The sequence below is a fragment of the Rhinatrema bivittatum genome, chromosome 3 (assembly GCF_901001135.1).
Source record: "Rhinatrema bivittatum chromosome 3, aRhiBiv1.1, whole genome shotgun sequence".
Lineage (NCBI taxonomy): Eukaryota > Metazoa > Chordata > Amphibia > Gymnophiona > Rhinatrematidae > Rhinatrema > Rhinatrema bivittatum.
The window spans coordinates 421523715-421549168 of record NC_042617.1 but is presented as its reverse complement, the minus strand read 5'-3'; the positions used below and the strand labels follow the sequence as shown (position 1 = coordinate 421549168).

Sequence of the window (25454 nt, the reverse complement as noted above, 5' to 3'; positions counted from 1 at the left end):
GTAGAATTGCAACTACCTTGAAATCATCACACAAATTCCAGTTGTACCTCGAGAACTCAATGTGGTTTAGCAGTAGCTGCATGTTCTCATACGTTTCTTTCATATGAATGGATGTCCGACAGGTATTGATGGGTAGATATTGCCGTGCAGCAAAACAGCCTTGAAACTTAAGACTAATGAATCAATAAACAGTCACCATTCTATTACTTCATGGTCACAAGCTTTAAACTCAACAGTTTTAGCGATATGATTCGCTCATTCACACAGACGTTGCATAGGAGACTACTCATTGCTGCCACTTATATAAGGCTGCATCATAATGGAAACAAGTTAGAATCTGCAGCTGAGCTGGTGTTTGCCCAAGCAAGTTCTGGCATGATCAGTCAGAGTTTCTTGGTTTATTTTAAAAAAAGGTTAGTCTCTGTTACATGTTACATTGCTTATGGCCGTCAAAAATATGACATGAATTTTAAAAATCATAAAAACTACTGTCCAGCAAGAAAAATATATGTACGCGAGGTTATGTTTTAAAATTTCACAATTATTGTAACACAAAATTGCCGTTTCTTAAAAACCTTACGTGATGTACAAATTTTGATATATATAATCAGCATCAAAAAATATATTTGGAACACCAAAAAGCCTGAAGGAAACAAAAACTTTGTAAACTAGTGTAATCAGAGGAAAGTAATTAACTTTTATTTGCATAAGAAATATACAAAAGAAATTAGAGCACTATGGTTACATGACCCGGTGTATGTGTGAGAGCAAGTAACTATCTTCACACTTTACTGGTGTTATGACAGTCTACAACATTGCACATATCATGTCTGCTTAACAAGCAATATTGTGTTTACTATGAATGCTTTGAACTTTGTACTGCAATAATTCTGAGCAGAGTTAACCAGATAAGTTTACCCAGCTAGTGCTGATTACAAGCATCAGCTAGGTAAATTTAAGCCACACACCTGGAAAACCCCTGCCATATCTAAAACTTAACAAAAAACAAACACGTGATGCAAAAACAAATTAACAAAATATCAAAAAAGTAAATCAACTTATTGGAATAGGACCATCATACCACCCTTTGGGTTTAGAACATGGTGGCTGAGACAAATGGCGCAATCACTTGGATCATTTGAAAACTCTTTATAGCACAGGAGTTTATCCAAGGTGTCTTGGTATCCCTTGAGAACACTGGGATGTTCAGTAAGTTTGTTTATTTTAATGTCTATGTATTCCACTGTATGATGAATCATTTAAATGTTTTTTTCTTATATCTCCTTTAGAAAATGCCCTTTTGAGACCATATGATGTTAAAAATTATTAACGGGCTGATACAGGAAAATTGCGGGAGAGCGGGGCACTCTCCTGTGCGCGTGATTCATTATTTAAATTTATTTTAATTAGGGCCAGTGGTAAAAAGAGGCCTCTTTTTTGACAGGAGCGGCGGCTGTCAGTGGGTTTGACAGCCGCCGCTCAATTTTGCCGGCGTCGGTTCTCGAGCCCACTGACAGCCACGGGTTCTGAAACCGGACGCCGGCAAAATTGAGTGTCCGGTTTTCAGCCCGTGAGCCGCAGACTCATTTTAAATTTTTTTTTTATGTTTTACTTTTTTTAACTTTTGGGGCCTCTGACTTAATATCGCCATGATAATAAGTCGGAGGGGGCACAGAAAAGCAGTTTTTACTGCTTTTCTGTGCACTTGCCTGGTGCCGGCAGAAATTAGTGCCTATCTTTGGGTAGGCGCTAATTTCTGAAAGCAAAATGTGCGGTTTGGCTGCACATTTTGCTTTCTGAATCGCGCAGGAATACCTAATAGGGCCATCAACATGCATTTGCATGTTGCGGGCACTATTAGGTTTGGGGGGGTTGGACGCCCCTTTTTTCGATGCGCTATTACCCCTTACTGTATAAGGGGTAAAGCTAGCACATCCAAAACACGCATCCAAAATCCGTCGGAGGGCACTGTACTGTATCGGCCCGTAAGTAAGAAAAGTTTGGAAAATCCATAGTTTCAACACATTCACGCATATTTTGGAGCCCCTGATGCAGCTACCGTGAAACATGATATCATGTCGGTCTTGGCGTTATTGGATATATTAAAGGGGAAGTATATATATGTATATCTTCATAGAAGCATCACTATATTGCTGGAAAACATTATAAATAATTACCTCTAGAACTAGTTATATTTGAACTGATGATTATACAGGACCCAATTGGTCTCTTTTGAACATTAACCATGTTCTAAACCCAATAAGTTGATTTTTTATATTTTATTTGTTTTTGCAACATATGTTTTTTGTTTTTTGATAGATTATTTCGTTTGCAATATATACTTGGCTCTTTAGATTGTGATTTATCTAAAACTTAGCCAGTTAATGCAGTGGAATATTTTAAATCAGGTTTTCTCTAGCTATGTCTTAAGCTTAGGTAGGCAAACCTTTTGGAATATCAGTCTCCTAGAGTTACAAGCATGAACTCCATACTGTGCTTATACTAAAAACATTTTAGAAAGCAAAATTCATGACTAATATCAGGCAGATTTAAAATTGCTTGGCCTATTTTAGCCATTACCATTTAAGAAAACATTTTTTTCTATTATGATATACTGGTTACAACTATGAATACACCTTAACAGGTATCATGTATATTTTACCTCTACAAAATGGAGCTGGAAAATCCCATGATGCACCATTTCCTGGACTAACAATGCATGTCAGTGTAGCATGACCTTCCAGGATGTAGTTTTGGACACAGTTATATCGAATTTTGTCTCCAATATTGAATCGTGTCCCATGCAGTACTCCCTTTGGGATTTCTCCTGGATTACCACAGGTGTGGCTAGGTAGAACTGTTGAAAAACAAGAAACAAAAAATAGGTCAAACATATATATTTTTTTCTCTTTTATTGATAAGGTAAATGTATAATCATACTCTCATTGATTTAGCATATCCTACACAATCATTATGCATTCATTCTATGAAGCCTGGAGATACCATCATTGATTAAAGAACATACCAGTATTAGACCCAGACATATATATATAGACTGATATACATAAAAATGCCATATCTCTTCTCCTTCTCTGTGAGAATTATCAGTACATGTACCCAATTTTAAGTTATTTAAATGTTTATTTTTTGACATACTGGTATTATCTGTTCAGTTTACTAATTCAATTTGTGGAACCAATTCAATCATTTTAAATCCGGAAAAATACTGCAAATTAGATGAGGCAGGGGTGCCCCGCTGGGTGTGGAAGGCTATCAGGAATATAAGTGCCTAGAGTACTAGCTATGAATAGTGGATGTGATCTACTAAATTAGTGTTAATCATACCCAATAATTAGCTTTTCTTGCTCATAAATTTATAAGACCCTATCTGGCATGCTGATGTGGCATCTGCTTGGTCTACTGTGTGTGTGTCCTCTTTTTTGTGTAGATCCTACCTCTACATTTTTTGTTTAGGCTTTTTAGTGTAACCCCCTTGTATCTGATTGTCCTCTATCTTGTTCTCTTTCTTCCTGATTACCCTAAGCATTCAGCAGCCTCTGAAAAGAATTTATCTTCTATAGACCAGGCATGACCTCAGTTGATGTATGCACTGTTTGGCGGTTGCTCTAGAGGTGAAGGAATGTCTCTTGTTGCATTTACCCTCATAAAAGTTACTTGAGATACAAGAGAAATAATGCATTGAATCAATTCACCATTCAATAGATAACTCTGAAATGATGTTTGCAAGGAAAGGATAGGCCAAAATGGAAAACATAAGATAAGTATTCATGCCCGCAGACTGGAATCAATTTATAGGATTAGCGTTAATTAAAATTGTTCTCACAAATACACACCAGAAATACTGCATTTACATGCAGTCACAATTCAATGATTTAATTTGAATCCCACCTCACACCTCTAATGCAACTGTTTAAATGATACGATAGATGCCATATTTAATTCTTAATCATCAGAAAATGAAAAGAGAGTTTTGAAACAGATGCACAACCATTAGTATTCTATTCAAAACAATGCATCAAGAACAAACCCTGAATTCTAGTTGGTATATAGACAGCATGAAGTCCCAATGCATGTGACATGATAGCTACAGAAGTTTGCCACGTATGTTATGTTTTCCTTTGGAAGACATTTTGACATTAGATGGAAAACCTACAATATGTATCCTCGCTATTAAAATATGAATTTACATTTACCTTGAATTTAGAATAAAGCAGGGCTTCTAGTTCCCAAACCTGTCCTAGAGACCCTATAGTCAGTCATATTTTCAAGCTATCCACAATAAGTAAACAAGATACAAATTGGCATATATTAGAAACTTAGTATTCTGTGTTGTTGGGTTTTTTAAAATTTCCCAAGCTTAGGTATGTAATGCCATTAAAAATCATTTCATTAGTCATTGATGTTTTACTATGGAACAGAGGTAAGGATTAGGATTAATTTGTAATGTAGTTCATATTAAAATCCAGGTCAGTTTAACCCGTGTTCTGACTTAGGTTATGTGATATAAAGTCTAGTTGAATAAGAGAATTCAAGAATATTAGACATGCCATGCTGAATCAGACCCTGGTCCATTGAGCACAGCATTCTATTTCCAACAGTAGCCAATCCAGGTCAGTTGGAAGTACCCAGCAAATTCTAATAGGGGAAATTGATTCCCTGTGGCTCATTCCCAAAAGTAAGAAATGGTGATATTTTTTTTTTATTTATGAATTTATCAGTTTTATAACTCATCCAAATGAAAACCTTTCAAGGCAACATTCAGTCAAACATATACAATACTATGAGTTATAAAACATAAAATCCTATTAAAACAGGAAAAACAATTTGCATTAAATAGGACAACAATACAGAGCAAAGAAATCAGAATATAAAAAAACAGATATAAAACCTGATGATCAGGACATAATTAATACTATAAAACATAAAACTTATAAAATTATATTAAAATAGGATGGACAAATTAATATTAAGTAGGACAAATAATACAAAACAAATAAAACAGAATATAAACAAATATATAACCAGACTCATAATGAGGCCAATTTTCAAAAGCCTACTTGCATCAAAATGGGAAGGGCAGGGCCGCATGTGTGCTGCACAGATTTTCACAGGCCCGTAGCCATGCATGTATCTCTCAGTATTTATTTATGTATTTATTTATTTATTTATTGGGGTAGATTTTTAAAAAAAGTGCGTTCGCGTACTTTTGCTTGCGCACCACGCGTATCTTCTAAAATCCTGGATTAGTGCGCGCAAGGCTTCCGATTTTGGGCAGCCGGCACGCGTTGAGCCGCGCAGCCTGTCACCGTTCCCTCCGAGGCCGCTCCGAAATCGGAGCGGCCTCGGAGGGAACTTTCTTTCGCCCGCCCCTCACCTTCCCCTCCCTTCCTCTACCTAACCCACCCCCCCGGCCCTATCTAACCCCCCCTACCTTTATCCACGGATTTACGCCTCCCGGAGGGAGACATAAATCCACGCATGCCAGCGGGCTGCTGGCGTGCCGAGACTCAACCCGGGGGTGGTTCCAGAGGGCGTGGCCACACCCCTGGAACACCCCGGCCCGAAACCACGCCCCCGGGCCCACCCCCGAAACGCCACGTCCCACCCCCAAAATGCCGCGTCGTTCGGCCCCGCCCCCGACACGTCCCCGACATGCCCCCTTCCGAAAACCCCGGGACCTACACACGTCCCGGGGTTCTGCGCGCGCCGGCGGCCTATGGAAAATAGGTGCACCGCGCGCAAGGCCCTGCTCACATGAATCCGGGCGGATTTACGCGAGCAGGGCTTTTAAAATCCTCCCGATTGTGTTTAAGTGTTTGTATACCGCTTTTACAATTGGACACTAATCAATATGGTTAACAATTTTTAAAACATACATAATCAGTATAAAACAATAAAAAAACAACAATACGCATGACTAAATACTTTCACAAAACAAACTCTGCAACATAATAAATACAGAACAAAGTACCTTGAGGATGAGCAGGTAGGAGGGGAAAGGGATAGGATAAACAGGGAATGATTATAATCAAGTATGCATATTAGGGCAGATTTTCAAAGGGTTATGCTCATAACATACATGTGTAACCCCCGAAAAGCTGCCCCAAGCTGCCTCTATGCGCAGTGAGCCTATCTTGCATAGGCTTGGCTGCACACACAAGCCCCGGGATGTGCGTATGTCATGGGGCTTCAAAAAAGGGGCGGTCTGGGGCAGGGCTGTGGGCGGGGCTGTGGTCTGGGGCTGTCCGGAGGCATGGCCGGGGGCGTGACGGTGGTCTGGGGGCGGTCCGGGGGCAGGGCCAAGTGCTCCGACACAGCGGCCTGTGCCGGGGCATGGCACGCCGTCAGCTGACCGGCGCGCATAACTTTTGGAACAAAGGTAAGGGGAGTTTTAGGTAGGGCTGGGGGGCAGGTTAGGTAGGGGAAGGGAGGAGAAGGTGGGGGGAGGAAGAAAGAAAGTTCCCTCCGAGGCCGCTCCAATTTTGGAGCGGCCTCGGAGGGAACAGAGGAAGGCTCTGCGGCTCGGTGCATACAAGTTGCACAATTGTGCACCCCCTTGTGCGCGGTGACCCTGGATTTTATGACATGTGTGCGGTGCGCGCGCATGTCATAAAATCGTGCGTAGATTTGTTTGCACCGGGTTGCGCGAACAGATCTATGCCCGCACGCAGGTTTTAAGATCTGCCCCATTGTGAAAGGTTTAGAAAAAAGAGGTGGAGTGTGAGCAGGCCAGGACGGCGCTTTGAAGGCAGAACTCCACTGAAGCGTGCTCCGAGAACAATGGACCTGCATAACCTACTGCTGCTACGGACCATGCTTAAGTAAAAAAACAAAAAAATTCTAGGCTAGTTAGTGGGGTTTTAGGGGTTGGAACTAGTTGGCTAAAAGGGAAGGAGGTTAGGTAGGGAGTTTAGTAAGTCCATTACTGGAGCAGACTTGGAGGGAACTGGGGAAAAGGCCTATCACATTGCCTCATGCATCTCCTATAATTCCCCCCACTTATACAAGCAACATGGCACTCACACGCATATGCGCACACTGATATAAAATTGGACTTACATGTGCATGTGGGTAGGCAATTTTATAACATGTGCGCATTTACGAGCTCATGTTATCAACATTGGCACATCCATGTGCATGCGCCAGCAACTGCGTGCACATGGATACCCGGACACGGGACTTAAAATCTACCTTAATATTCCTCGAGGTCTGCCTAAATAAATACCTAAAACCAAAAAATATAATCAGGGCCGAGAATGTTACAAAAATGACTAATGTGCTGCCATACTCAACCAGGCTTAATTAAATACTGAGATAAGTGCTTACCTTTTTTTCCCCACACTAACTCTGTCCCTGCAGAAATGAACTGCAGTATCAGGTGATGTTTCAAAGGAGATATGCACGTAAATGTAACATACCATCCGCAGCAATTTTCGAAAGCCATTTACTCAAGTAAAGTGTACTTATACGAGTAAATCCTATGGACAATTCAATGGCATATATTGTAACAATTTTCTGAAGCCCATTTGATCAAATAAAATGCATTTACAGAGGTAGATTTTTAAAAACTGTGCGATCGTGTACTTTTGTTTGCGCAGCAGGCGCAAACAAAAGTACGCTGGATTTTATAAGATATGCGCGTAGCCATGCGTATCTTCTAAAATCCTGGATCGGCGCGCGCCGGCTGCCGATTTTGGGCAGCCGGCGCGCGCTGAGCCGCGCAGCCTGCCTCCATTCCCTCCGAGGCCGCTCCGAAATCGGAGCGGCCTCGGAGGGAACTCTCTTTTGCCCTCCCCTCACCTTCCCCTCCCTTCCTCTACCTAACCCACCCCCCCGGCCCTATCTAACCCCCCCCCCCACCTTTATCCATGGATTTACGCCTCCCGGAGGCTGGCGCGCCGAGACCCAACCCGGGGGTGGTTCCAGAGGGTGCAGCCATGCCCCCAGAATGCCCCCGGGCTGGCACCACGCCCAGGGCCCGCCCCCAAATGCCGTGCCACACCCCCCAAATGCGGCGTCACTCAGCGACGCCCCCGACACGCCCCTTTTCTGAAACCCCGGGACTTACACGAGTCCCGGGGTTCTGCGCGCGCCGGCAGTCTATGGAAAATAGGCGGGCCAGCTCGCAAGGCCCTGCTTGCGTAAATTCAGGCAGATTTATGTGAGTAGGGCTTTTAAAATCCACCTGTAAATGTTTGCCACACATTAAACATGTGCTCTTTATATAGTATGAAATCACCACACAGAAGCTCTGTATCCTCACCCAATAATTAAATCAATCTAAACAGAGAGGATATATTCAATGTATTTTATCCTATTTTTGTTAATATTTTAAAGTTTTAAAGTTTTAATAACAAATTAACAGGAACAACACCATCAGTAATAGTGCAGCTGTAATCTAGAATATCGCCTCTCGCCACGCAATGGACCGCAGGCAATTCCAGCAGTTTGACAAGCACTCTGTTTTTAATCATTTGGTATTGTTCCTCATTTTACTCACAACATTTTATTCAATTTGATTAAAAAAAACGCTGAGGCGCCATTACTGCAAAAGTGTAAAATTGGCAGTACTTGTTAAATTGATTGACTAAAGCGCTGGAAAGGCAAAATAAAATTTGAAACTGAGATTAACATACAAGGAATCCCCTGAAGAAGACTGGAAACAGTCGAAACATGGCCCATGTCCGGACATTTTTTAATTAACAACTACAGTGGGGCTAAGTATACATACTTCGGGATTAAAATGATATGATAAAATCTATAGTGATCTTGATACTTACAGTTTTGGAAGTAAAACCTTTAGGGTGGTTTAATACATAAATCTTAGGATTGAATGATATTAAAATATAGTGTTATTAGTGACATTAAATTATAAATTTTAGGATTTAGTACACAATAGTAATTTTGGTTGTGTGGTAAAAAACAAAAAAATTGTTTTTAATCAAATTGAATAAAATGTTGTGAGTAAAATGAGGAACAACACCAAATGATTAAAAGCAGAGTGCTTGACAAACTGCTGGAATTGCCTGCGGCCCATTGCGTGGCGAGAGGCGATGTACTAGATTACAGCTGCACTATTACTGATGGTGTTGTTCCTGTTAATTTGTTATTAAAACTTTAAAATATTAACAAAAATAGGATAAAATACATTGAATATATCCTCTCTGTTTAGATTGATTCTCTTTATATAGTAAACATTTATCATTTTCATGGATGCAATAATCTTTATTGTAGTTTCCTATGAATATATGATAATGGACATGCTAACAAGAATAATGGACTGCTTAAGTATTCTGTTGGCAGGTTCGAAAATGTAGTAAGTGGTGAAGAATTTTTCACGTGATAATTGCATTGATAAAAAGTCAGTACCTATAAGAGGGACAAAGTTCATACTGTCAGGCCGATACAGTACAGTGTGCTCCGACGGAGCGTACTGTTAGCCTGCTATTGGACGCGCGTTTTCCCTTACCCCTTATTCAGTAAGGGGAGGAAAACGCGTGTCCAACCCGCAGCACCTAATAGCGCCCTCAACATGCAAATGCATGTTGAGGGCCCTATTAGGTATGCACGTGGGATACAGAAAGTAAAATGTGCAGCCAAGCCACACATTTTATTTTCAGAAATTAGCGCCGACCCAAAGGTCGGCGCTAATTTCTTCTGGCGCCGGGAAAGTGCACAGAAAAGCAGTAAAAACTGCTTTTCTGTGCACCCTCCAACTTAATATCATAGCGATATTAAGTCGGAGGTCCCGAAGAGTAAAAAAAGTAAAAAAAAAAAATTTGAATTTGGCCTGTGGCAGTCGGGCTGAAAACCGGACGCTCAATTTTGCCGGCGTCCGGTTTCCGACCCCTGACTGTCAGCGGGCTCGAGAAATGACGCCGGCAAAATTGAGCGTTGGCTGTCAAACCCGCTGACAGCTGCCGCTCCTGTCAAAAAGGAGGCGCTAGGGACGCGCTAGTGTCCCTAGCGCCTCCTTTTCCCCGTTTCTACTGCGCCACCTAATTTGAATACTGCATCGCGCGCACCGGCGAGGGGCCGGTGCGAGCGCCAGGAGAGCGGGCATTCGTCCGCTCTCCCACAGACTTTACTGAATCGGCCTGTGTATGAGGGAGAAAAGCCCATACCATACAGAATGGTTTGTTTTACTAACATAAAGTCATATTTTGGTTGCAGTTGCAATGGTAAAAAGAGGAACAAGTCAGAGAAAGAGTGGAAGAAGCCTAAAATGTTGTGCCTGCAATTATAAGAGTGGCTTATTTATTAATTTATTTACTTTTTTATTTATTCGCTGAGAGGTGAATTTTCAATACACGATGGTGTAAGTTTTAAAAGCCTGGTGTGCACCAAAACCAGGACATATCCGAGTATGTCTGGCTGGCACACACCTCACAGCTTTTAAAAGGTGTCCAAGCATGTGCATATATCCCAGAACGCACGCAAATAAGAAGTCGCAAAAAAGGGGAGGGTGAGGACATGGTCTAAGTGGGGCAATGGTGGGACATGGGCATTCTGGGACTTTAAAATAAAATGTGTGCATAAGTAGCTACTTGCGGAAGTGTGCGCTGGGGTCCCCTGCCTAACTTTAATACTGCTATGGATGGCATGTGAGTAATACATCAAAAGATTCTAGGCTAGTAAGTGGGGTTTTAAGGGTTGGTGCGAAAAGGGTAAAAGAGAGACTATTTAACTAGGGGGGTTAGGAAGTCCTATCCCTTAACTGGGTGCACTGAGAATGAAATGAGAAAACTTGCATGGTAGAGGCGGAATTTATGCACACAAGTGTGCGTCCACATAAAATTGTGCGCACATGTATAAACATACAACCTATTTTATACCATGCACGTATAAACATGCAAAAGTTATAAAATGTCCATATTCTTTGGTGTGAGCCGGCATATATGTGTACAAATTTGCCTGTGTGCCGGTATCAAAATTACTGTCCCTGCATGTAAAATATAGAATCCTTTACAAAACCCTATCAATCATCCACAAAGTCATACACAACACCACCCCAATTGATCTCACGATCCCATTACAGCCTGACACTACCTCCCGACCGATGAGACTAGCTCAGAGAGGCACTCTACAGGCCCATCCTCTCAAAACAATACTAAGTAGAAGAGCTCTTTCCACCACTGGCCCTAAATATTGGAACTCACTCCCACCAGACCTCAGGCTTGAACAATCGACACCCACCTTTAAAAAAAAGACTTAAGACCTGGTTGTTCAACCAAGCATTCTCCTAACCCAATTACCCTTGTATAGATCCCAAGGATAGACCCTGCCCTTGACATTTCCACAAGTTTCTTCCAGCACTAATAAACCATTCGTAGTATCCCACTCTCCCAGTGAACATCATGACAGTCGACTTTAGACCCCACCATGTCAGTCCCAGCGATTATACACAAAGTTCCTCAAAGTATTTTGTATATTTGTATTCTCCTTGTTCATTGTAAGATATTATCCAAGTTTCAATTCACCCTGTTCATTGTAAGACATTATACTTTATACTGCCATTGTAACTGTTGTAATGTAAACCGAAGTGATTAGTAGCTCTGTTACCAGAACCTCGGTATATAAAACGGTTAAATAAATAAAAATAAATAAATAAAAATTAGCATATATGTAAGTAGTAGGGGTGTGCATTCGTTTGCAACGTATTGGCAATCCGTAATGTATATGCCATATTCATTGTATTCATGGGGGGTCACAAACGTATGGCGAACCCCCACGAATACAATGTATCACTAATGAATAAACCTCCACCCTCCTGACCCCCCAAGACTTGTCAAAAGTCCCTGGTGCTCCAGCGGGGGTCCTGGAGCGATCTCCTGCACTCGGTATGTCGGCTACAGGTATTCAAAATGACACCGATAGCCTTTGCCCTTACATGACTCAGGGGCTACCGGTGCCATTGGTTGGCCCCTGTCACATGGTAGGAGCACAAGATGGCGTCGGCCGTCCATTGCTCCTACCATGTGACAGGGGCCGAGCAATGGCACCATTAGCCCCTGTGACATAGTAAGGGCAAAGGCTATTGGCGCCATTTTGAATACCGGCAGCCGACAGCCTGAGTGCAGGAGATCACACCAGGACCCCCGCTGGACCACCAGGGACTTTTGGCAAGTCTTGGGGGGGTCTGGAGGATGGGGGGTTGTAGTTAATTAAATTTAAAGGTTTGGGATGGGTTGTTTTTTTTGGGAAACAAATTCATATGTAACTAATGAACGGATCGGGGTCCCCTGAGAACGGATGCAACAGATTTGGGTCCCCACGAATACCGAATGGGACGAATCTGTCCCTGCTGCACATCCCTAGTAAGTAGCATCTGCTCATGAATTCCAGATTTTAAAAGCACTGAGGGCCAGATTTTAAAAGACGCGTGTAAATCCAGGTGTATTTATGCGCATAGGGGGTTATGCGCACCGGGCCTATTTTCAAAAGGCCCGGCGGCACGCGTAAAACCCCGTAACGCATGTAAGTCCCGGGGCTTGAAAAAATGGGGGGGGCGCGGTGAGGGCATGGCCAGAAGCCTCTGCAGGGCCACTGGGCCAGATTAGGCACCGGCAGTCAACCAGCACGCGCAAGTTATACCTCCCTCTGGCAGGCGTAACTTCTACAACAAAGGCACGGGGGGGTTGCTTTATGGCTGGGGGGCGGGACAGGGAGGGGAAGGGAGGGGAAGGTGGGGGGGAAAGGAAAGTTCCCTCTGAGGCTGTTCTGATTTCGGAGCAGCCTCAGAGGGAATGGGGAAAGCCAGCTGGTCTCCCCAAGGGCTGGGTGTGCGCAAGTTGCACTAGTGTGCACCCCCTTGAGCACGCATACCCCTGATTTTATAACATGTGCACACATATATGTGTGTAAAAAAGGAGCAGTTTAGGAGCTTTCCATCACATATGTTGCTATTTTAAAAGGCACATATGCATGTAAAATTGCCAACCTATATGCATAACTTTATACTTGCTAATTATCTGGCGTAAGTGATATTATTAAATGTGTTTATTGTATTCTATTGGTTCATCTGGATGAACTGTGGGGAGTTCAGACTGAAGAATCAGGAGGGTCTCGATGACCTGGAGAAAAGACTGAGTGAACTACTGGACTAATGGGTAAAACTAGTAATTTCCTTGATGCATCCATGTTTAAAATGTACCAACTTACATGAGTAAATCCCACTTTATATGAGTAAGTCCTACCTTATTTTCATGTGTAAAATATATAAGCATTTATTTTTAAAATTGGAAAACTATACACATTCAATGCATTCATATATGCTCTCTCAGTGCATTGTATGTATTTGCAAATAAGCCTACATATGTGCATATATTTTGGAGTAGAGAAATATGTATTTTATAAAATAACTTGCATAGATCTGCTTGCAGCCATATACATTCATACAGCATATGCCAACACGTGCATTTGTTTGAAAATTATCCTCTGTGATTTGATTTTCTACCCTTCCCTGCATGCATCAGAGCAGAATACAATAAAAAAAAAACAAAACACAACGTTGTGTAACTGAAAAAGAAGAGCAACAACATAAGATAGCACTTCCTTAATTCACGCTCAAGCTTCTATGGGCATTTATAATACCACATTTGCAGATAGGAAAGAATCAGGTAGGAAACAGTAACAAAAGTACACAAAGCTAGGCTATCAGTAACTAATCAGATCTTACATGAAGCAAAATGAGAAAAGTAAACTAGGAATACTTTGAAGAACATTGGCTCATGCACAAAACTAAATTGCTGAATAAGTACCCTACTTCCACTCACATTGCACACTATAAACAAAATCACTGCTAGCCAGCTAATTTCTTCCTCTAACTGGGTGAATGCCTCCAAATAGAACAGCCAAAATCGAGCTGTCTAATGAATCTATATGCCTAGATTTAGTTGCTATGTGAAAGATTATACACCTGTGGAACATGTCTAAACCTGTAGTTTGGAAGAGGCTAGATTAAGCTAACAATCAGTCCCTTAAAGCATATAAAGAGGTAGCAACATCAGCTACAAAGTACTTTAAAACATACTTGTGCTTTTTATAATAAGTGTATCAGATTATTAATGATTTTTATTATGCTTTAACACTAGATTATTCGTTAAAGAACAATTAAACAGTGATACAAAGGTTGCATCTCTGTTTATAAAAACTCTAAACTCCCATATGGCAGGATGACTGTTGGCTAAGGCATATATACAGAAAATGACAGATACAGCAAGAGAAAGAATATTGGCAATACTAATTGTTATGGCATAGTATTTGATTTAGGGGGTGGGGTGTGGGACGGCCGGGGCTGCACCTTTACGTGCTGTCATGGTGAAGCGCGTACAAGCCTGCTGCTGACGCACTGAACTTATTTCAACTCTTCAGTTGAAGTAAGTTCCAAAACAAAAAAATTTGCTGAGTTAGGGTGGGTTTAGGGGTCGAGGAGGAGAGGGGAAAAGGGAGGAAGGATAGCTAGGGGTTTAGGCAATTGGGCAAATGTCCAATTGCATCACCACGCATGTATTTCAAAATCCCCCCATGTGCACGAGTGTGCACCAGCGTGCATATGTGCACACCGATACAAAATTGGGCATGCTTGCCATGTGCATGCAGGAATCAGATTTTATAACATGCTTGCAGTGACGCGTGCATGTTATAAAATCGGCACGTCCATGTGCGAGAACCAGGAACCACATACACATGGACGCGCATGCACAGCTTTAAAAATGTACCCCTTACTTTTCATTCATTTTGAAATAAACTAAGGCAGATAAAATGTGTCTTTATTTCTGCTTTAAATATTCTAGCTGAAATCTAATTGTAATGAAAACCAAAAAATAAGTCAATAAGTATAAAATTCATCAATATTTAAGTGATTTAGGTCTTGATTTTCAAAGTGCTTTATGTGCAAAAAACTTACTTTAGTTCATCAAGACTTAGTTGTTTTATTATTATTCATAAGCCCAGCAAAAAACAACAAATTCTTGTTCAAAAATATACACTATTAAATCTTGCTCTAAGATTCAAGTAAAAATTCAAGTCAAAATCCATAGTTTCTTCCAATTTCAATCAATTTTGGTTATATATTTTTAATCTTCTGATTAAAACAACATTTAGAATATTGTCAGAATCCTCCATTTCTCTTCATTTCATCATGACCATTACAGTCAAATTAGCATAGTGGCTATAAGAAGAATAAATCCATCTGTGAAGCTGATGCCATAACAAGGAAAAAACTTTTAGCTTATTGCAGTACTTTGTCTATGTGTGATTAAATGTGATGATTGCAGTCTTTTATCATGTAAAATCCCAAAGACATCTTTACAGTGCATTACATAAAGACACAAATGCAATCATTCTACAATTGCTAACTCTGGATCCCAAGTGCTTTTTATAACAGCATCTATTCATAGATTTAGCACTTTCCACAGTGCAAAGAAAGACAGTTTGGTAATCACTGACCTGCATCATAAAATATGTGCAAGTTTTCTGCATATGTCTAATAAGAACCACCTGGGAAAATGTTATTTCAGAAGTTCTACAAACTAATTACTATCACATGCTGAAAAAAAAGTTTTATGCCCATTGAGTAATCATCATAGGCTTTCATTACCAAACTCAATGATATTTTATTGAAGGGCTTATCAACATCATGGTTTTGCTTCCAAAAGAGAGAAGACTCAGGGGCTTGGTTATTACAAATTTACACCAGATATATAAAAAAAATATATATATCACATAGATCTGAATGGGGAAAATGCTGATGTTAAACTGGTACAGTTCAGACACTGGAACAAAACAGACTTAAACGATCAATTAATCAGCACCCATGAATTTAGTTTTTCTTTATCATTATAAAGAAGGTGAGAAGTTGAAAGAAAAAGGAATCTAATTATAAATTATTTGTTTAATGACTGGGTCCATTCCCAGAGCTGGCTAGTATAATGTTGGGTCCTGCTTGAGCTCACCTACCCACTCTCTCACAGAGAAGGGGATTTGCTATGTAAGGGCTTTGGAGACATTGGGGACTGTTTGAGGGTCCTACACCTAATTTGAAGCACACAGTGGCATCATTGATACAACTGCATACATTAACAAGCATCATTAGTAGATTTTTACCAGGGAGAGGAAAATTTAGGATTATCTAGAAAATTCTATTTTGCCAAATTTGTTTATACTAGAAGCAGAGAATCCCAGGGGACATTGGATGTGTGGATATTGTTATATGTGTATCCAAACTATTACAGGTCTATCATGGATAGACATCAATCAATACTAGAAAAACAAATGAGACATAAGAATATACTGATTGCCAATCATCTTACGTGGTCTATAGGATAATATGTCCATGATCCAAATTGTATGTAGAAAAAACCCAACAAATGATCCAGACACAGCTTTCTAAACACTGCAGTTGTATTACAACCCAAAAAATACACCCCCCCCCCCCCCCCTTCACCGGTTCAGCATTGTATTTTATTTTTTTTTTTTCAGCATTGTATTTTTACACACATTCCAGGAATTAAGATAGAGAATCCTAGAATAGGTGAAAGATAAACCTCGGGGAGACTGATGGCATAGCGTTTCTGATTTTAAGAGAACAATATTGGATGTGGCCTTAACAATGAAATAGACTGGTTTGCTTTAATCTAAATGATTTCAGATTAATATTTAAAAGCAAAGAAAGATATGAACAGTTGATTACATCATTTCCTGTGAAGCACCATGCTGGGAATTGGTGAACGCCGAACATAGGTCTCCAAGATATTCAAAGAAATGCAGCTGTCATGGTCTAGCAGGCTGGGATCACACAGGACTGTAGGGCAAGAAACAGGACTGTAGGGCAAGACTGGACATGGTCTTCTGCCTTGCCAGCCATCTCCCCCTTGGGTTAAACCCGCAGGTTCTGGAGGCCAGCAGAACTTTCCTTCTGGATAGCATCATGGTGGCAGAACAGGAAATGGAGACACAAGCTGGCAGACAGGAGCTGGATATAGGCAAGGTTGGAGACAAGGCTGGAACCAAAGGCGATACATGGGCTGGAGATACAGCTGGACAGGACAGGAGAAGACTAGACTAGATCTAAACAGGGAACAAGGCTGGGATAGGTGAACCTAGAAAGCCCAAAATCCACAAGGCAGGACAAGAAAACCAAAGAGGCCAATGATCAAGACAGGTTGGCATGAAAGGTCATAGAGCGAGATAGGAAGGCCGAGAAGGCTATAGAGCAAGACAGGGAGGCCTGGAAGGCCACAAGACAAAGCAGCAGGCTAAGATAGGCCACAAGACAAGGCAGGAGGCTGAGGTAGGCCACAAGGCTAGGCAGTAGGCCAAGAAAGACCACAAGGCAAGGTAAGACAAGAAAGCAAAGTTGGCCAAATCAAAGAGCCAAGGAGATCATCAAGAAGATGGCTTGAATGATTATGAGCAAGGCTCCCTGATGACCTCTGCTGATTGGGGACTGCATAGCAGGCAGGATAGTGACAGGAACAATGTGATAATGAACATTACAGTGTGAGTTTCTGTTTTCACTTTCAGAAGTATGAGTTGGCTGTACCCTAATGAAGAACAATGTTATTTAAAATATGGATATATGCCGGGCTAAGTGGGCAAGTTGATGAAGACCAAGCTTAATGATTTCCATATGAAAGTGGCAGCAGCTACACATGATTCTAGCCAGTAAATCTTGGAGTAGGTGGAAACACATGAAAAAGATAAGTCATCTGAAATACAAAGAATTCTTTGAGATACAAATGGTAATATAAATTAACTTTTATTAAGATTGAGGGGTTCTCTCACTAGAGACAATTTTAAGTGCAAATCAAAAAGAAAAAGTGGTTATATGACATAATACATTGCTGACCTATCACTAAAATAAGGCAGAGATTAACATTATCTGTTAACATACTCAATGATGCTTAGTATGACAGTCATTATTTAAGCTGTGTTTTGATATTGCTAGGTGGCTAGGTATATTAGTTATTTATGAGACAGATATCCTCTCATTACAACTTTTTTAGTGGGTCTCTAGTTTTAGCTTTATTTTCAGGTTTTTCAGAGAGTTTCCATATTCTTTATTTTAGGCCTGCATATGTGGGAGGGTTTCTAATGAGATATATTGCCAGGTTTCTTGACATATCAACTGTCAATATTTCACAAGAACGAGTGGTTGGGTCTTTTACAGCTCCACCATTTGAGAGGACAATCTTTTCTCTAATGGGGGTGATCCCTAAAAAGGACCTGGGAAACATTTGCTAGATTCACAACATATCTTAACCAATGGAGATTTGTGGGCGGATTTTAAAAGCCCTGCTCGCGTAAATCCGCCTGCATTTACACAAGCAGGGCCTTGCGCGCTGGCGCGCCTATTTTCCATAGGCCGCAGGCGCGCGCAGAGCCCTGGGATGCGCGTAGGTCCCAGGGTTTTTGGAAGGGGGCGTGTCGGGGGGGACCCGATGATGTGGCGTTTCAGGGGCGGGGCGCGGCGTTTTGGGGGTGGGACCGGGGGCGTGGTGCCGGCCCTGGGCATAGTCCAGGCCTTTGGACCAGCCCCTGGGTCAGAGCACGGCGCGCCAGCACTCCGCTGGCACACATAGATTTACGTCTGCTTCTTGCAGGCGTAAATCTACGGACAAAGGTAAGGGGGGGGGTTTAGATAGGGCCGGGGGGGGTGGGTTAGGTAGAGGAAGGGAGGGGAAGGTGAGGGGAGGGAACGGAGACAGGCTGCGCGGCTTGGCGCGCCGGCTGCCCAAAATCGGCAGCCTTGCGTGCGCCAATCCAGGATTTTAGAAGATACGTGCGTATCTTATAAAATCCAGCGTACTTTTGTTTGCGCCTGGTGCGCAAACAAAAGTACGCGAACGCGCTTTTTTAAAAAATCTACCCCTTGGTGAACAATGTTATACCTGTGCTCATTTCATTATTCATTTTTTGTCACTGCAGTACAGCTGGTCAGATGTTGTGACGTGGCAGCTTTAATGGCAAAGTGAATATATTGAGTCTCTTTCCAGCTCCTTCCCTTCCATCTAGATTGTTTTCCTTTATTAGGCTTCAAGTTTAATGGTGAATTTTATTTCGATTAGTGTTTGCTGATGGGCTGTTCCATCTCTTGTGCCCTTTTTGAACTGTTTAGTTTTTTGTCCTCTGGGTCACCACCCGGGTTTCCAGGAAAAGGAATATTGTCCATTACTTAGACGCCTTTTTATTTGTCGGCCCATCCTTCTCTAATCAATATGCTGGAATTCTTTCTGGTTTTTTACAGGGCTCTAAGCTTTTTGATATTTATATTGTGCAAAACAAGACTGAGGGTCCAGGTACCCACATCAGCTTCAAGTTAGACTAGGAGGCCATGGTTTCTCAGTTGCCTGAAAAAAAATACTACAGCTTATACTTGCTATTAGTATAATTATGGAGGCCAAGAAGGCTAGACTAGGTCAGATCTAGTTACTAATAGGTTCTTTGAATTTTGCCTGCCATGTCACTCCCATGGGGTGTGCATTTTTACGGCATTTGTCTAGAGATAACATCTGTGGTGCAATTTAAATACCATTGTTTATAGTTCCAAAATATATGAGGGAGAATCTCTGAGTATAGCACATCTTCTTCTCCAAGTTCAACAGTATTTTCATTTGACAATTGGATTCTGAATCCAGTCAGGGATCTGGAATTTTTCACTGATATGGCATGTGGAGCTGGTTTCAGGGCCTATTATTAGGGTTCTTGGTATGTGAACAATTGGCCTGAAATATAGTATGCTGAGGGTATCACAAAGAATATTACCTTTTTGTAGTTATTTCCAATTTTTGTGTTTTTAGTTGTTTTGGGGCGACAGGCTGCAGTAAAAGAAGGTAATCATTTGATGTGATAACTGGGGTAGTAGATATCATTAATTGGCAGTCAGCTAGGTGTGTTTTAGATGGATTTATTGAGGGAGCTCATGATATGCTGCTTGCAGTTGAATTTTACTTTATAGGCCAATTATATTCCTAGAATTTACAGTGCAATTGCCAATGCTTTGTCTCATTTTCAGTGGGTCCTGACCCAGAAGTTGATATCAGAAGCAAACCTGCTAGAAGCTAAAGTTCCAGATTATCCCTGGCTCTATTGGATCCAGAAGTGTGGTACTTGTTGTTACCCTCTACATGGAGATCCTGCATCAGTGGTTATCAAAATCTAGCAGAATTTCTTCAGTTACAGGGAGGGATTTGGGGTCCAGTGTCAGATTCAATGTTGATATCTTACATTGTGTTCTCCCAAAAGGGAGAACACAATTATTCCTGTTATTCCTGTTATTCCTGTTATAATTTGTATAATTTGTATAATTTGTATAATTGTATAATTTGTATAATTTGTATAATTTGTATAATTTGTTATATTTATTACAATGTTACAATTTATTATATTTATTACAATGTTATAATGTAAAATAGGGCTGTTACTACCCTATTCTTTGAGTTATCTGGAAACCGATGTGATATCTCGATCGAACGTCGGTATATAAAAGAAATAAATAAATAAATAAATAATCTGTCTGTGATGATGTCACATAATTCTGGATTTTCCTTTTTTGTCTGAGTGAATGGTTGAGGATATCCTGCAGGCATGTTTTTGGTGTGGTGCTTACTGTCAGGTTGGGAAAAAGGTATGAGGGTGTCACTGAACTGGTGTCACCCTATTATTCATGATCTGTTGGTAGCCATGTTGCATGTTTTACCTGACATTTGCATTTCAAACTCTGAAATCTGTTTAGGACCACGTTCATTTTGGCCTTCGTTGGGTTATTCCACTTAGGTGAGCTTGCTCTGAATACCGGTCAGAGGGTTAATCACCTGGGATTGTTATATTAATACATGCAGATTGACTCAGGTAGAGTGTGTCTTATTACTCCATGCTTGAAAAAAGCTGAATTGGGGATGCTCCTATGTTCAGTCAGTGGTTTGATGACTTGCCCAGTGCAGTATGTGCAAGTTCTTCTTGCTTTAAGACCACCAGGCAGGTCTAACTATAGGTGAGGATATTTCCCCGTTGACAAAGTACCAGTTTCAGATGGTATTATGAAAGGTTTTTAGTGTGTTGGGTGAGGATTCCAGTCCCTTTGGCATTCAATTATTTCACATTGATGCCTTGATAAGTGCCTCAGGAGCTGGACTCTTATGTACATCAAATTTCTAAGGGGTAAGGATGAGTTTTATTGTTAACTTTTCTTTTCTTCTTGTTTTTAACTGTGTATGTTTTTATTTGTAAACTGCCTTGGGCTCCGGTATATGGCGGTATATAAATACCAACAAAAATAACAATAGATAATCCTTTTGTTGTATGGTAAATATGGATGCTTGGGCAATCCTTTATTTACTGGTCTCATGAATGTGTTGGGTAGTTCTTTTATGGTCCTTACCTTGGACTTGTCAGAAAGGCATCAAAGACCTGTCAGATGGGCATTAAGGTGCAATGGTGTGGCAGCAAGGCATGCATTGGGACCAGCTGCTGCCCCTGATATTCAAGTGGATTGAGTCTCTGTCTTCTCTGGAAATGGTGATTTTGCACTTAGAAGACAATGAACTGGGTAGGTGGCTCTGCCGACAACTAATTGAAATTACGTGCTAGGATTTTTCCATGCTTAGGTTTTGGCTTTCTAGTCCAACGTTGTGCTGTTCAGACATTATTTCATGGCCTTCTTTGTGGGACCAGCCTTTATGGGGTCAGAGCCTTAGGAAATAACCAGCAAATTGGCTCTTGGCTGTGTTCACAAGGGGGTGCTTGGGTTTATTGTGCATGTCAATTTCTCTCGGCTGGAAACATTTGACCAATATTGGACTGGATTTATTTAACAACTCCCTGTAAGAGGCCATGGAAGGTGTGGCACTGCACTGTTCAAGGTCCATATCTTTTGGAGGGGGGTCACACACAGGTAACTGACCTATGTGTGTATGTGGTGGGAAACCCAAACTTAGAGGCCTTTGAGTCATGATAATGGTTCTTTGCAGAGTGGAAGGGGTTTTTTCCTGGAATCCTGGGTTCAGTTATTCTGGGAGTGGGAGCTCCTTGCTGGTCATTGCAGGTGCTCTATGGAGATGTGATGCTTATTTGTACAGGTCGAGCGACAAGGGGGAGGATACTCTGCTGTGGCATGGCAGATAGCCTACTGGGGCAGGTTTTGTTTGTGGGTTTCAGTCTGAAATAATGCAGATGCTGTTGTTTGTTCTTGTTTGGATATGATATATGTTAATAAGTCTAAGGCCTTGACCTCCATAAGCTGTTTGGTGATTGTTGGGTCTTTGTTACATTGTATGGCTGTTTAAGGGGATGTGTGTGGAGTGAGACTAAGATTCTGGGATACTGGTTTTATCTCCATTACCTTTGTATGTTCCATTGAGGAACTGCAAACTGTAATACTTATTTTATTAAATTATCACAAAGCTTTGACATTCTTGCACACTCTTGTACATCCTGCATGATATTGTTTTTGTCTTGATAGTTGATTTATAGATTGTGTATTTATTGTGCTAGACTTTTTAGATTGTGGTGCAAAACACTCTAGACTTAAAATTTCATTCTGTATAAACAATCAAATATATCAATAAACTGGCATACACAATTTTGCAATAAGCTTCCCTTTATCCCACAAACTTTGACAAAGGCTGTCTTCATAAATATTCTTTGAGATTATTTATTAAATGTTTCTTTGGTATGCATGGCATATGTGAATCTGTGAGATGATCGTACTATATCTGTGTGTGTGTGTGTGTGTGTGTGTGTGTGTGCGCGCGCGCGTGTGTGTGTTTAAAACAGAAGCCTTATTGAATCACATTATCTTTAAAGTCCTGGAATAATAAAATCCAATTTCCCACTTTTCCATTGGAAGATTTAGAAAAACATATTAACATGATATGCTTATCCCTTTTATTTAGAACTACCTTTAAAGACAACAGGGAGGCTTAATTGGTCCACATTAGAGGCACTTTTAAAGGATTATGATGATGAGAATCAATATAATCTTTCAAGTAATTATGATCAACGCAACAGGAAAGATATTTACTAACACTCAATTCCCTGCTGGGATGAATTAATGGCCATGGGAAATTCCAAAAGTCCTTAAACCACCAGGGCATTAACAACTGGGAATGAGTAACCCTGGAGGTCATTAGTACTAGTATAAACACTACTTTCTGGAATAGCTTGCCAGTTAGCAACCAAATTGGTTACAGAATTTAAAAATGACTGGGACAGAAACAAAGAACAGTAGTGAGAGAAAGAGAGATGGGCAGAGACTAAGCAGGATCTGTGGTAGCAAGGTGCAAAATACAACTGTGCTAAATGGCTAAACCAAGATCTCCTTATCTCCAGTCAATTATATGATTGTTATCTTCAATTTAAATAAAACTTAGAATATCTTATGCCAATTTTGGAATTGCTATGATTTATATTCTATTTACATCTGAGTAAGATTCTGGACCTTGTGATAGATCACTGAAAGTTAGACTAGTCCCTGCAGAGAAATATGTTTTTTTTTTTTTTTTAAATATAAGGCAGGATATGGTTAGTTCCCAGATAGGAAAAGAAACTAAGATGGTGGTCCTTTCTACTACATTTCCCAGATAACGCATTTAATTAGTTTCTAGGATAATCTGAGTTGGAGGAGTCAAGACATGGTGTAGGCAATATGACATCAGCTATAGACAATGAGCTGTCTAAATGCAGAGTGCTGGTCGCAGCAAAAAAATGTGAGAGCAAGAGAAGAACACCAAATGTTCAAAGGGATAGCACAGTTCTGGACTTAAGGGAATGTCAGCCAAAACCTATCAACCACTCAGAGCTTAAGGTAAATTTATTTCTTTAAAGTGTTAAGAGGGAGATTTTGTTTACCTGTTCAAATAGGATTTTTAGAAACTTGGCTCTGAGAAGTGAATGGGAAAAATGTTTGCAGTGGTCTTGTACAAGCTAGACAGTGATGGTAGAAAAGGCAGGATAAAGTAATAGTGAGCCATATGTTTGATGATTTTTCTTCTTCTTCTTACTGATTAGCTATCAGAACCAAGGACTATATCTATGCTGCACAAAGAAAGAAACTGATACAAGTTAAGTAGAAGTAACAAGCCCAGTGTTAAACCCCTACAGAAATAAAGCTCACACTAAGGAAGGAAGAGCTGCACTGGGGATTAATTTACCATAACAGATTTGAAGGTTATAAACTGCCTGCTAGGAAAGTAGAATGGGAAAAGAAAATACTAAAGGAATTAGACTTAGTGCTTATTGAATACCAGCTATCTTGTTTGCTTTGAAGAACTGATTTCTTACAGCCTGTCTTAGATGTTAGAATTTTATTTTAGCACTAGGAATGAGAGGCAATTGTGTTTCAACATTGTTTTTGTTTGTCTAAGAACTGAAATTGATACCCTCTAAAATGGAAAACTACTTATAAAGATTATTATCAAAACACCTGCTTTGCTCTAGAAGAATGAATGGTTGTAGGGTGTATAGAAGACCACTTGAAAGTTATACCATTCAGAGAAATAGGAAAGGTTGATATGGATTAATTAAAGACTCGGAACTAGAACTTAAAGACACTACAATTATCATCAATAGAACTGTGGTCATATTAATAGCTTTAAAAGGAGGTTTAAAGTAATATTTTATACTTGGACTAAAGGCACTGGTGAAGAACTAAACTATTAGTGAAGAGTGGAAGTGTATATGGAATTATTAATAACTCGAGTAACCTGAGTCTAAGTGTCAAGTCTGGTATTCTAAGCTGAAGAAAGGGGAAGAACATGAGAGGCAGAATAAGCTGAGCCCAGCAGTCTTTCTTCCCAAATCCAGAGAGGCTGCCAAGCCCGGCTCTGGACTCAGCAAGTCAGTATATTTGATATAGCCTGAAGGAAGCACAGGTGCCCAGCATTATGGTCTAACTACAAGTCAAAAAATTGGAGAATGGGGAAAAGTCACATGCATTCTAGAAGACACACCTGAAGAGGTGTCTTTCCTATGTAAATTGAGATTTCTAGGGGTATTAAGATAGTAGGCTGTATATAGGTTAGAAAGGATACCTATGAGGTTCATGTTGATAATCCATAACTCCCTCTCTATCCTGAGATATGGTTAGACCTCATCTAGGTACCAGTGAGCAGACAGCCCCAGTCAGTAGACAAGAGCATACCCTCATGTCCCACCAGCATGACAATCTCTGATGTACACAATATTGACTATTGACTATGGATGTACTTTCATTTCAGATGACATTGTCTATATTGTTTCATGTTTCTTTTTTATAAGAAATGACAAAAAGTCACAAAAAACTTGAAGAGGCTGATATTCAGTGCTACTTACATGGATAAGTAAGGACTTATATGGCTAAGTGGTGGTGGCTGAATATCTAATCCTATGCCGCGGCTGCCACTTAGTCAGATGAGTTGGATGAATGCTCTTAAACTGGTTTTTATTAAGACCAA

The 25454-nt window shown here is 40.6% G+C and overlaps 1 protein-coding gene across 1 annotated transcript in view; it reads right to left on the bottom strand.

Annotated features, from left to right (window-relative positions):
* Positions 1 to 25454, bottom strand: part of CSMD1 (CUB and Sushi multiple domains 1) — a 4035193-nt gene that overhangs the window by 2805708 nt on the left and 1204031 nt on the right. Inside the window, 1 exon segment of the mRNA XM_029596871.1 lies at positions 2663 to 2857. Within this exon segment, the coding sequence (XP_029452731.1) occupies positions 2663 to 2857 (195 nt within the window).